The 13,807-nt window shown below is 41.1% G+C and overlaps 1 protein-coding gene across 4 annotated transcripts in view; it reads left to right on the top strand.

The window, feature by feature from the left end:
- The window catches only part of LOC134218282 (ras-related protein Rab-32), a 54,282-nt gene extending 42,272 nt beyond the window's left edge, over positions 1–12,010 (top strand). For all 4 annotated transcript variants that reach the window (XM_062697215.1, XM_062697214.1, XM_062697213.1 and 1 more), the window contains exons 2-5: positions 10,730–10,946; positions 11,007–11,188; positions 11,249–11,392; positions 11,457–12,010. In XM_062697215.1, the coding sequence (XP_062553199.1) occupies positions 10,736–10,946; positions 11,007–11,188; positions 11,249–11,392; positions 11,457–11,567 (648 nt within the window). In that variant the 5' untranslated portion in view covers positions 10,730–10,735 and the 3' untranslated portion in view covers positions 11,568–12,010. The remainder of the gene's footprint in view (positions 1–10,729; positions 10,947–11,006; positions 11,189–11,248; positions 11,393–11,456) is intronic.
- Positions 12,011–13,807: the final 1,797 nt, after the last annotated feature.

Below are 13,807 nucleotides of genomic sequence, written 5' to 3'. Positions count from 1 at the left end.
TATATGTATACTAAATGGACCTGCTGAATTACGTGTAACATTTTGTTGGTCTTGAATAATTAAAGTTTTAAGGATGTACGGTTTTTTGCCTTTCTCGTATACAAAGTATACGTAAAGGCTATAGGATCACTCCAAAACCGAACTTTTGATAAAAGGCTCGGAGACCTATAGTGTTATATACCAATCGACTCAGCCCGACGAATTGAAGTGATGTCTGTATGTGTGTATGTACAAAAATGTGAGACACACTTTTTGGAACTTAGCATTTTCCGATTTGCTCGCTGCAAGTTGCAATCGACGCGGATTGCAGTCTAGTTCTTTCCTATTGAAAATGGGTGTGATCGGTCAATGCGTTCCAGAGTTATTTTTAAAAAAATGTTTTTTTCGCCAAGAAAAAAAAATTCAAAATAAAAAAAAAATCTATTGAATCCACTACAATGCACTAAAATGACCGCAAATGGACATAAATTGAAGAAAAAAGTAAAATCAATCCCCCTAAAGTGCAAATTTGATCTCTCTTATATGTTTTTCTCATTTTTATAATGCGCGAGAAAGGCAGCTGGATTAATTTGGGATATTCATTTGATAGCTTTGTATCGAATTCCTGGGAATCCCACAATATCCGCGGCATTTGAAGCAAACGATGCCCTGTACGTATTTAGTGGTATTTTTTAGATGCATTTTCAGGTTTTTATAAAGCAATGAAACGAAGAAAGTAAAAAGTAAATAGTAGGAACGTACTCACCGGTTTAGTTCCTCCTCTATCCAAATAGCGTCTTGGTTTGAACATGTTTCATGCGCTCCGCACTTGATCTCACGTGATCCTAATTTGCTCCCATCGAAATTGTGGCCTCAATGTTCAACTACGGACGGTTCGTCGGCTGCGAAGGTGCTCGTCAGTTCTCTAGCTGTGGAAAACATTCTTTATGCCTGCCGTATCCTAACGGAACTATCAATTTTATACTTTCGCCTCTAATTCTATCATGAACAATGACGTCTAAGTTTGGAAGATGATATTAGCATTTCCATATCATTGTAAATCACGTAGAGGTAATATACTCAAATCATTAATTAGAATATGTATTTTATTTAAGAATGATAGTAAATCAAGTTTTGTATGATGCATAAAAATAGTTTGGATCCCCTCGTTTTATAAACCCTAGTGTTATAATTTTTTGGGGGAACAAAATACAAAAAAAATATATAAAAATTCACGAATCAAATTTAGCTTGGCGTGCAGAGATGCTATATTGAGACATTTTCCAAGAATTTTATAGCTTTAAATGAATCCTCGAAATCAAAAGAAACGTCAAAAATGTACACCCTCTCAAAATGTTTAATTTTCTAGATTAAAATCTACCCCAGTGGCTAAACAGGAATGGAAAAGTATTTTATTTGCAGCACAGGCCACTCCGGCCTTAGTCTGGTAATTAATAAAAGCTAAACCGAGCTAAAATTGTTTTTTCTATATTGGAACTATTAAAAGACCATAATTATATTTATTTTCTGTGCAAAAGTGTAATAATATGTGTGTAAGAATGTGACTGTTATGCGAATAAATAGCAAGATGGGACAACACAAGTGGGCTTTGATTTTCAAATTTCTAGAACAAAGCCTATTATTTTATCAGTTTTTGTTAAAGATTTAAATGACAAAGCTTATTTCTATAAGAAAATGAAAATCGTCAAAAATCGACATGGGACTCTTATGCGAATCGCGGCATTGGAGGAAGTTACACTTATTACGTAAGAAAAACCCAGATTAATCCACCTAACGGTGATGGCGCCTTTCTCGCGCAAAAGTTAATAAATGTAGCCTTTACGCTTACACCTCGATGTTGTATAAGAAAGGCAAAACAGTTACACCGTCTAATGTTATGATAGAAAATTTACACTAGTAGACGACAGATGGCGCTGCCAAAAGTTTCTCGAATTTCCTATGTTCGAATTTTGACTTTCGGACAATAGGACGAGACCAGTGGCATTCTAGCTAAAATTCCGCTTGAGGCCCTTTCAAATCATTTCAACAACACTTGTACAACTGCTGGTATAAATTGCGATATTGACACTACCAAGCGAGAGGTGGCGATGCTTCGTTTTTATATCAATGTAATTTTACATATACAGCAGTGACAACTGTCGTTGAATAGCGTAAGTTTTGAATGTTACTTTTGTACACTCTAGGTGGAGAGCAGTCATAAAGAAATTTGTAGTAAACCGCTTGAGTTTAGTATGGAGCAGTAATCAGATCTCATTTATTATTTAAAGTTGCAAAATGCAATAGGGGTATAAAAAATCAGAAAAAAATTTGAAGCTTTTCTACCTACGTCACATATCGCTGTGATGCGTAGTTAGTGAGAACGGGTGATTTGTCCATACAAGAAAATTCATTTTACTACAAATGTTGTGGCGCCATCTCGTTCAAACAGCACCTTTGTCTTTGCCTTATTTCATAGTACTATGAAACTGAACGAAGAGCATACTTACGCCTAAATGCGTGCAACACGAGCATCTTTATAGTGCGATGAAATTCTTAATGGGAAGCCACGGATAAAATATTCATAGATGTAAGGCATTTTTCATAACACATTATTGTTCAATGTGACTATGTCTCATCACTATTTTAATATTATCAATTTTTTGCAATTTGCAATTATTATGAAATTCAATAGTGACCAACAGCGTTTTAGTCTCTGTCGGATGCAACTTGTTGCAAGAAAATCGGTTAAGAGTTTCTATGTGAAAAATTGGCTAATGTTTTTTATGGCATTTTGTGCACACACACACGCACACACATACACACACACACACACGCACACACGGACAGACAGACATTTGTTCAGCTCATCGAGCTGAGTCGAATGGTATATAACACTATGGGTCTCCGGGACTTCTATCAAAAGTTCGAATTTGGAGTGAAATGATAGCCTTTCGGTACAACTTAGTTGTACGAGAAAGGCAAAAATTGAAACTCGATTGTGTATTTGAAAAAACTCACCAGCACCACTTTGAAACGTAAACCTTATTGAAGGCCGTGAGATAATTCAATCGAAACTTTCTAATTCGAATAAAATTGGGCAAAAAATAAAATAGTGATTGAAATTCCGCCATGATCCCTCAAGTATAATATTCGATAAAATAAGTATGAGTTTGCTTACCTCCGCGACTGTCTACGAACAGTCTTCTTACTCCTTACCAATCGTTGAAATAGTGGCTAGACCAAGTACTGCACTGCCGTGATCTGAAAAAGTGACGTATACGCCATTTTTCCAAAAATGGTGTTAACGTGTAGTACTCATCTAGCTCTTTAACAGAAAAATGGAAATCATGTAGGTTGTAATTTGGCGCATACGTCACTTTGTCAGATTACGGCAGAGCAGATCAAAACGACGACGACGTCATTGAAAGTCTGCCGTTGGTTTTGTTGCATTTTTTCCGTTCTTGTCGAAATCCTAGTCTAGTCTACTTCCAGAAGGTGCATCATAGTACCATAGCACTTCAGTTTCCTCTCCAGTCCAAAAAACGATTCAAAACTTAACGCGAGAGAAAATACAGCTATTCGCCATCACAATCTGCTACCCCTCTCAAATCCAGATATTTTTTCAAAAGGACCTAAGTAACATTTTTTTCATCATTTTTTTAAGTACTGCAATCAAAAGCTTTCATATTGGTCTGTTGATTGCAATATTCAAATTAATTAATGAAAAAAATGTTACTTAGGTCCTTTTGAAAAGTTAAGCGAGAAATGACAGAAACTGCAGACTTCGACCACTTCGACCTCTTTTTTAATCTTTTCAAATACTTAGTTTATTTAAATTATCAAAACAAAATCTTCTGTGTTCTTCTTCTTCTTGTATGGCTTTGCTATCTAACTTGAACGTGACCTGATTTTCAACTTAGTATTCCATTAGCAGTTCCTCTGTTATTAATTGAAAGCTTTTCTATATCCGCCATTGCATGAGTATGTATCTTGTGTGGCACATACAATAGATACATTATGCCCATCAGGGTGTCGAGAATATTTTCCACCCGAAAGCATCCTAGACTGGACGCAAGGCTAACTGGACTGTGTTAATAAAATAAAATTTTCTGAATATTCAATGGATTTTTTCCGACATTCCGACAAAACAAAGTCTTTTATAGTTGCCAAGAAATCTTTTCAAAAAATTAAAAAGAAAGTTCATTTGATTTTTCAAGCTTTTAAAAAAAATCTCTGTTTTTTTATATTTAGGAGGAACTTTGGCAAACTTCTCTAAATTTCCAAATGGATTTCTTCAAAATTTTCAAGAGACAAGACTTTTGAATTCCCTAAAGGAATGTTTTTGAATTTCCTGGAAAGATTATCTGAATGATTTTTTTTGGTTTTCACGCAAAATATTTTGTTAAAATATTTGGAAAATCTTGTCATTTGACACATTCCTGCGTAACGCGACCCCATGAGAAGCCGACTTTCAGTGAGAAATTAGGTCTGCTTTCGAAAATAAGCTTCAAAGAAATATGTTCAAAATTATTCTCACTAAATTTCCTTTCACATTCACACATTCAGTACAATCCGACAATCTATTCAGCAAGAATGGCGTGTTTAAGGACCAGGTTTGGAATACCATCCGGGCCTGGTACCTTATTGAGCTTAAGTTTTCTTGCAGGTACGATAAGCCCCTCGTTAGTCACTAGCAGTACCACGTCGACTGACTCATACGGAGTAGCGGGCCAGTTCGATGATTTATGTTTCGGAAACAACCCTTCTACTATTCTGGCTAACTTCACTGTAGATCTCTCAGGAGGCGTGCTGTTGGTTCTATCCTGTATGCATCCCCCCATGGGGTGCCACCTTGCGCAGCTGCTCAAAGCAGGCTCTCTTGCTACATTTTATCTCGTAGTTCAGAGCTCTGTTCGCTAACTGGAGTATCCGGCGTCTATCGACCCTTTCAGCATCTGTTCTACCACGTCGCAACCTTCTTTTAGCTCTAAGACATGTTCTACGAAGATCTGCGATTGTGTTTGACCGCCAATGCACTGGTTGTCGATTACTGGGATGTTTGGTCTTGCTTGGCATCGCTATGTCGCAAGCACGTGTTAGTACCTTGGTTAATTCGTTGCCACACAGTTCTGTAGTCCGACTTTCCCATCGTAGTGCCTCTAACAGTTCCGGGTTAAACTGTGAGGTACGCCATCCTGGATCGGTAGCACCGTTCCGCCTTATGGTTCCTTTGGGGGTATAATCAACCATAAAACGTACTTCCTGATGGGCACTGGAAGTATGTCCCTCATGAACCTTCCAGTATGGCTACACCGACCATCCCGCGCTGCAAAAGGTCACATCGATACATAAACCTCCGTTCGGTGCTTTGAAAGTTGGCCTTCGTTCAGCAGAGCTACGTTCAATACCGCTGGAGACTCTAGCAGGATATGACCTCTTATGTTAGGGGATAATGACCGGGAACCCCAGTCCACTGCCCACGTATTGAAATCACCTGCTGCAATTACTGGGTTTAAACTAGTTAGTTTCGCTGCAATAATATGGTTGTTACGTCACTTTTACAGATTACGGCAGTGGGCGAGCTCATGGTTCATTCTTCGCAGCCACACACCGTCTTCTTGCACACCGCCAAAGATGGTCCTAAGCACCCGTCTCTCGAATACTCCGAGTGCTTGCAAGTCCTCCTCGAGCATTGTCCGTGTTTCATTTCCGTAGAGGACAACCGGTCTTATTAGCGTCTTGTACATGACACATTTGGTGCGGTGGCGAATCTTTTTTGACCGCAGTTTCTTCTGGAGCCCGAAGCCCATCTCGAAGGTATCCCCGTCTATCGTAACACTGCTTCCCAGGCGGGCCCTGTCGCGCTCGGTTCCGCCCATAAGCATGTACTTTGTCTTTGACGCATTCCCCACCAGTTCAACTTTTGTTGCTTCACGTGTCAGGCGGGTGTACAGTTCTGCCACCTTTGCAAATGTTCGGCCGACAATGTCCATGTCATCCGCGAAACAAATAAATTTACTGGATCTGTTGAAAATCGTACCCCGGCTGTTACACCCGGCTCTCCGCATGACACCTTCTAGCGCAATGTTGAACAACAGACACGAAAGTCCATAACCTTGTCTTAGTCTCCGGCGCTATTCGAACGAACTGGAGTGTTCGCCCGAAATCTTCACACAGTTTTGCACACCATCCACCGTTGCTTTGATCAGTCTGGTAAGCTTCCCAGGGAAGCTGTTCTCGTCCATAATTTTCCATAGCTCGCCTTTCTTGTAGATGGGGCATATAACCCCTTCCTTCTACTCCTCTGGTAGCTGTTCAGTTTCCCAGATTCTGACTATCAATTTGTGCAGGCAAGTGGCTAGCTTTTGCGGGCCCATCTTGATGAGCTCAGCTCCGATACCAGCCTTACCAGCTGCTTTATTGGTCTTTAGCTGTTGGATGGCATCCTTAACTTCCCTCGAGGTGGGGGCTGGTTGGCTTCCATCGTCCGCTGAACTGACGTAGTCATCTCCTCCGCTGCCTTGACTTTCACTGCCTGTACTCTCAGCGCCATTCAAATGTTCCTCGTAGTGCTGCTTCCACCTTTCGATCACCACACGTTCGTCCGTCAAGATACTCCCATCCTTATCCCGGCACATTTCGGCTCGCGGCACGAAGCCTTTGCGGGATGCGTTGAGCTTCTGGTAGAACTTGCGTGTTTCTTGAGAACGGCACAACTGTTCCATCTCCTCGCACTCCTCCAGGTGGCGTTTCTTCTCCTGAAAAAGGCGGGTCTGCTGTCTCCGCTTCCGCCTATAACGTTCCACGTTCTGCCGGGTACCGCCCGCGCTGCGTCCTTCTCCAGAATCTGTCTGCACTCTTTGTCGAACCAATTGTTCCGTCGACTTCGTCCCACATACCCGACGTTGTTCTCCGCTGCGTCGTTAATGGCTGCTTTAGCTGTATTTCAGCAGTCCTCAAGAGGGGCCCCATCGAGCTCACCCTCTTCCGGCAACGTTGCCTCAAGATGCTGCGCGTATGCAGTATCGACATCAGCTTGCTTCAGTCGTTCTAGGTCGTACCGCGGCGGTCGTCGGTACCGCACATTATTGATGACGAATAGTTTTGGGCGCAGTTTAACCATCACCAGATAGTAGTCAGAGTCGATGTTAGCGCCACGATATGTCTTGACGTCGAAAATGTCGGAGAAGTGCCGTCCATCAATCAGAACGTGATTCGATTTGTGATTCTGTCTGCAGTGGTGATTTCCAGGTGTACCGATACGGAAGGCTGTGTAGGTGCGTCGAATGGCCATATTTTTGGAGGCAGCGAAATCAATTAGTCGTAGGCCGTTTTCGTTCGTCAGCCGGTGAGCGCTGAACTTTCCAATAGTCGGTCTAAACTTCTCCTTTTGGCCAACCTGAGCGTTCAAATCTCCTATGATGATTTTGACGTCGTGGCTTGGGCAGCTGTCGTACTCACGTTCCAGCTGCGCGTAGAATGCGTCCTTATCATCATCAGTGCTTCCGGGGTGTGGGATATGGACGTTGATTATGCTGAAGTTGAAGAACCGATCCTCAACCTGCACATTCTTTCATTGATCGGCCACCACCCGATCACGCGCCTTTGCATATCGCCCATCACTATGAAAGCTATTCCCAGCTCGTGTGTATTGCCGCAGCTCTGGTAGATGGTATGATTACCTCTAAACGTTCGCACCATTGATCCCTTCCAACAAACCTCCTGCAGCGCTACGATGCCGAATCCACGGTCCTTGAGCACATCGGCGAGTATGCGTGTGCTCCCGATGAAGTTGAGAGATTTGCAGTTCCACGAACCGAGTTTCCAATCGCTAGTCCCTTTTCGTCGCAGTGGTCTTCGCCGATGGTTCCGGTCCGTACTCTCTTGTTGATTGTTCGTTGCGTCAGTTTTTTTTTGCTGGCTTGCAGGGCCTGACACTAAACCCCCTAAATTTCCGGAGCACCATTCCTCCTTATTTCCGGTGGACCATGGTGCACAGTTTCACTTAGAGTCCCTCGCTGGCACTCGGACGATGATCAGCCGCCCCTAACATGGAGAACAGACGCTGTTGTGAGCCGATCCTGACATGGAGAACAGACGCTCAATAAGATTTGCACCTCCGGAGAGGAGCAAACCCCCCTTCCCTGTCAGCATACGACCATAGTTCCCACCGGGGTTGGTTACCCGATCTTCCCTAAGGTTGCTCGTATCCCGGCCAGCACCGCGGGGAGGTGGGGATAGGAGTTGCTGGGTAAGAGGCTAAGGACCGCGAGATGGGGTCTATTTTATTCCTTCAGGTACGCGAAGTACCAATGGTATGCTTTACCCAGCATTTGCCGTGCCCGTGGATACAAGTGTTAGTAAGTTTGAAAAGTTCATTTCCCAATCAATCAAACGTTTCACACGATGTCACTTCATCTCACCCTGTTCAATTCACCCATCACCTATCTGTCTCAGTCATTTTCTGTACCTCACGTTATTCAGTTTGAGTCTATAATATTTGCAAATCATGTTGCGTCAACTGTTAGTTCACTAGACTTCCATTCTTCCCATCTAATACCATTGGTATTATACCAATCTCTGAAGGTTTACCTACGCTGTACCTTGCCTTCGGAAATAAAAGTCTAACTTTAGCTTTTCATACACAACACAATACATAAACACATTTTTGGCTTAATAAATAGTTCAATGATAATATAAATATAAACAATGTTGTTTCAAGTTACCTAGAATTTAATTTTTTTTTTAAATTTTAAAGTGTTTGTAGAATGAATTTAAAAATCTCAACGATAATACACTCTACTAAAAGAAAATCGGAGATCATTACGCTAATAGAGGCAGCAAATCTACTTAGTTTTGTGCTACAAGTTACTGGTAATACTACTACAGCTACTGCTATTACTACGAAAAATATATTAACTATTAAGACAACTATCACTACTCCTAAGAGCTACAGCGGATGATCGTTAGCTTCCGAAGTCTTTCTTATTTGTGTATAAGGTTAGTAAAGACTCGTACTGGGCCCTGCCGGCTCCTCCAATCTTACGCATAGTCTGCTGACGATAAAGGATGTGCCAGTGTTCAATGCGCATATTAGGGGCGTGGAGCGTCAAGTTTCAAACGTTTTTGTTTAGGTAGTTAAGAATTGTTAATTAGTCAACAATTGTATATATGTTTCACAATATAAAAATATGCATGTAATTGGAAAATTGTTATGGATCTAAAAATGTTAAATAATGCGAACGCAATACAAAGAACAAAATTTATTGAGAGTGAATTTGGTTTAACTCCATTAATTCATGTTATACCGAGATACTTGACAAACCACCGTCGATCCCATCATCCATGGACAGGGAAATAATTTTGTATATACTTGATCTAATATGAATTTAGAAACACTTACCGAAGCAGTAACTCATGAATCCTTTTTATACCAAACCTCTATCCGTACCTTTTCGTCTAACGGCAATGATTCCCAACTCAAAGGTTCATTCATTTGGACTCCAGTGCACCACGATGCCAGCCTTATTGGAGAAACGCTCGTTCCCAACGGACAACCGACGATTCTGGGATGATGTTTTCAAGGCCAATAAAATAAAATGGCACGGATAGCATACCAGTTGCTAGATATTCGCTGCTAGATATTCCATAAGATGGTTTCGTTGATTCTAGGCAGTATTTCCGCTGGACGGGTCCTGCCATAATCCTTCGAATTTCGTTGTTTCTAGAGACCGTGGTGGAATGAATCTAATCTTCTTCTTCTTATTCGTTGTAAGGCAAATAAAAATGGTTTGATTCTTGAAGTTTTGTTAGTTTGATAAAGATCAACTGCTTCGAAAAAGGCTTGCAAAATTTTGAAATTTGGCGGATCAAGAATAAAAATTATCAGCAGCAGAAAAAAACGTCAAGCAGTAATCGTTGTCTACTGTGATCTCAGACAGCTCCAGAGCGCTCATTAATTAGGAAAGAAGCGGATACGAATTTGGTGGATCTGCTGAACCCTCTGACTGATTAGAGCTCTGTGTTAAGGTGAGATTCCGAAATGCCCAACGCAATGAAAACAGATCTCTGTACAAAAACGAACTCGAAGAAGCGAAAATATGTTTGAACTTCAGTTCCGATGCATGGTCAAAATCAGTATTATCCCACTTAATGTTGAAGCCGAAAGCGCTTTTTTGAGAGTTGGTATAAGCAATTTCTCGAAGGGTATAAATAGCGGTACCTCAATCTAAAAAGGCCTCACATTAAGTTTGAGAAATATCTGGATGAAAAACGACTAGGGGGAATACGGCTTTGGCAGGTTTTGTTCTATTATTGTCAGGGTTTTTTTATGACTGATTTTGCTCAAATTTGGCCTAAACATTCTTTGCATATTCAAGAATATTGTGGCCAAATTTCATAAAATTCGATCGACAAAAACGCCTCTGCCAATAATAGAACAAAACCTGCCAAAGCCGTCTGTTCCCCTACTTCATTTCTTCTCAATAGAAATGAAGCAGAAAGACATACAATAAAGAAATGACACGGGTATACTACAAAAGTCCAATGAAATGGAGAAAATGACGACGCTTAAAAGTAACTTAAAAAAATGGAATATGGGAAAAAATCAACGTTACCCATTCCTTTTATATCTTTCTCATTACTTTGTGGTGTAACTTTGATACGGCATGCTTTTTTTTATTAGAATAAAATGCATTCCATAAACAACACACAGTTAAAACATCCTTTTCTATTTTGGTTCTGCTTCCAGTCAAACATGTCCACGGCGCCAACGGAAAAACGTGAGCACCTGTACAAAATCCTGGTGATTGGGGAACTGGGCACCGGCAAAACATCCTTCATCAAACGCTACGTACACCAGTTCTTCAGTCAAAACTACCGGGCCACAATCGGAGTGGACTTTGCGCTGAAAGTGCTGAACTGGGACCAGAACACAATCATCCGGTTACAACTATGGGACATTGCCGGTAAGTGATGGCTCGTATTCTATATGGCAGCTGTTTAATGCGATTACATCATTGTTGCAGGTCAGGAACGATTCGGAAACATGACCCGCGTCTACTACAAGGAAGCCGTTGGAGCGTTCATTGTGTTCGACGTGACGCGAAGTGCCACCTTCGATGCGGTCATCAAATGGAAGCAGGATCTCGACTCGAAAGTGCAACTGCCGGATGGGAAGCCCATTCCGTGTATATTGTTGGCAAATAAAGTATGAGTTTGCTCTTTAAGAAAAGTGTGTTGTTCTAAATAGCGGAGTTGTCAATTTCAGAGTGATCAACAGAAGCAAGGTATTGTCACGACACCGGCCAAATTAGATGAATATGTGAAAGAGCACGGCTTTGCCGGCTGGTTTGAAACGTCCGCCAAGGAGAATGTGAACATTGAAGAAGCTGCCAAATCTTTAGTCAATAAGGTAGTTGATCAAATTAGCATTCAATGGATTTTTGCAATATACCGATTTCCGTTTTTTTTTTCAGATCCTGACGAATGACAAGCAGACGAACGCGGGAGAGATCGTGGACTCGGATCGGTTTGCGCTCGCTGGTGGGAGTAAGGATTTAAATCAGAAGAAAAACTGTGCCTGCTGACCATATGCTGCCCTCATATGGCCCAGTGTCTGCTTTACTCGATTTTATGTTTTTAATGTTATGGATTATTTTATACGTCTAATATATACAACAAACCCTGTACAGGGACGCAGAAGAAGCTATGAAAAGGTTAAACTAATTTGCAAATGATCCAGCCAAAAATTAAAATAGAAAACGATTGCAAGTGTTAAGATGTTTGATGTTCAGTGAGATTTTGCGAAAACAACTAAACAACATATAAGTGTGCACCTCCAAAATCACAAAAAGGAAGGTGATGCTGAAATTGATGTATTCTAAACGAGAGAAACGTTGATACAAATTAAGTACACATTTACTGGAACCGTCTCGCGCTGAAGCTTTTATACATTTGAGATATTGTTATTGAAAGAGGAAAAAAAGCATGCAAAATAAAAATAACAACTTGTTGGATATATTGAACGCTATGTAATCTTTTACGCTTTATTTAATCGAATTCCTTCGCAATCAATCGTTCAATTCATCCTGGGGGCATGTCATGAAATGGTTCTTAGTATGTATGGGATAAGGAACTGCAATAACACATGTCATAATGACAAAAAGCAATTCAGAAAAAATATTTTAAGCTCTTTTTTAAGTGGAATGTACTCTCCATTTAATTCCACTAATTATCTCGATATCTTTGCAGATACGTATTTCGTCGAGTCAAGTCGAGTCAAGTACGAGACACTGAAGACGACCACACAGTTGTGGTCGAAATACGTATCTGCAAAGATAACGAAATAATTAGTGGAATTAAATGGAGAGTACTAAACTCGTCTTAGATGGTTAAAAAGCAATTACCTACTCCTATTATAATAGATCCAGCGTAGTTTTTCCGTTACGCTGGGATATGGATGTTCTGAAGTACTAGTGCGTAAAGGTGTAAATCCGGTCATATCGCCAGGCTCGATTCAACATTGAAGCTGACAATATGACATTCTTAACCCCGAATCCCAAGGTGCCAGACGACCCGTACCGAGGAGATGAATGGCATGTGGGGTGAAACAATTAGCCAGGCAGTGTGTAGGCTGCTTTGGCGGCAAGTGGGTGGCAGCGGGTGGTACCCGCACACCACCAAGTTGTGCAAGCGAAAGGGAGTTAGGGGTATTACTCGTAATACCCCTACAGAGTGAGGTACTGAATGTATGGGAGAGCACACAAGTAAGTCTTGCATGGTACGTACGGTCGGTAGTTATAGTATGAGCGAAGACCTGGCCTGGCAGGAGTGTTTGGAGGTTGATGCTTCTGTTGCCCCTCAGAAATAGAAAAGTGGTGCCACCCTTTTCCAAGACAGGGTGGCCTGCTGATTAGGACTACCTGGGCTACAAACTGCCAGCTGGGGTATGAGGTATAAGAACGTCGGATCCAATTTGGGAGATTGGTGCCATCGCCTTCACAGCCTTTCTCATCACGCACCTGACGGAAAAGGAAGTGAACAAACATCTTGGCTTTGAGGGTTTCAGCAGATGCGTCTAGACGATTGACGTCGCTAGCTGCACGGCCACGAAGCCCACAAACGGGTCTGATGCCACTTGCCGTTCTTCATCCTTTGGAACTCCGTGGTCTTTTCCCGGCAGTCGTCACAATTACATTTCATAATAATCATTGTATGGAGAATATCGATTATGAATAATTCACAAATCATTAAAAGAAGTGTTGCTCAATCACAACTTTCGGCTTCAATGAAAACTGAATTGACCTACGAAGAAATCCTCAAAAAATTAAAAAAAGATTTATGTGGTATTTGAAATTTCAGGTTGACAGAGCTTGGTTTATATCAGACAAACAAGAATTTGCTTAATTTGTTTAGCTGCGTCTATTGATATGGAACACTAAGGGTCTTTATAAAAAAGATCTCTTTTGAAGTGAGGTAATAGCCTTTCATTATTACTTTGTGGTAACTTTGAAGGTAAAAACTAGGATCCAGTCTCCTCAGCTTCCAATAATGAAGCGTGATGACTGACCCCGTCTAGCTTTACCCTGACCACTCTAAGAATAAAAAATGAAAACAAATTAATTGCATTGGTACTGAAATTGAAGAGCCCTCACCAGCCTATAATGAATCAGCAACAGCAGCCTCGAACGCTAATCACTCTTTATTAGGCCGACCAGGGCAGATTCGATAGCTGTGCGGTAGCCTTAGGTGGCTATTGTAAACATCAGTTATATTTGTATAAATCATTTTCTCATTATAATTAGCTCCTAAGAATAGGAAAGTTTTG

This window comes from Armigeres subalbatus, chromosome 2, assembly GCF_024139115.2.
Source record: "Armigeres subalbatus isolate Guangzhou_Male chromosome 2, GZ_Asu_2, whole genome shotgun sequence".
In the NCBI taxonomy this organism is placed as follows: Eukaryota; Metazoa; Arthropoda; class Insecta; order Diptera; family Culicidae; genus Armigeres; species Armigeres subalbatus.
This window is presented reverse-complemented; position numbering and strand designations above follow the sequence as displayed.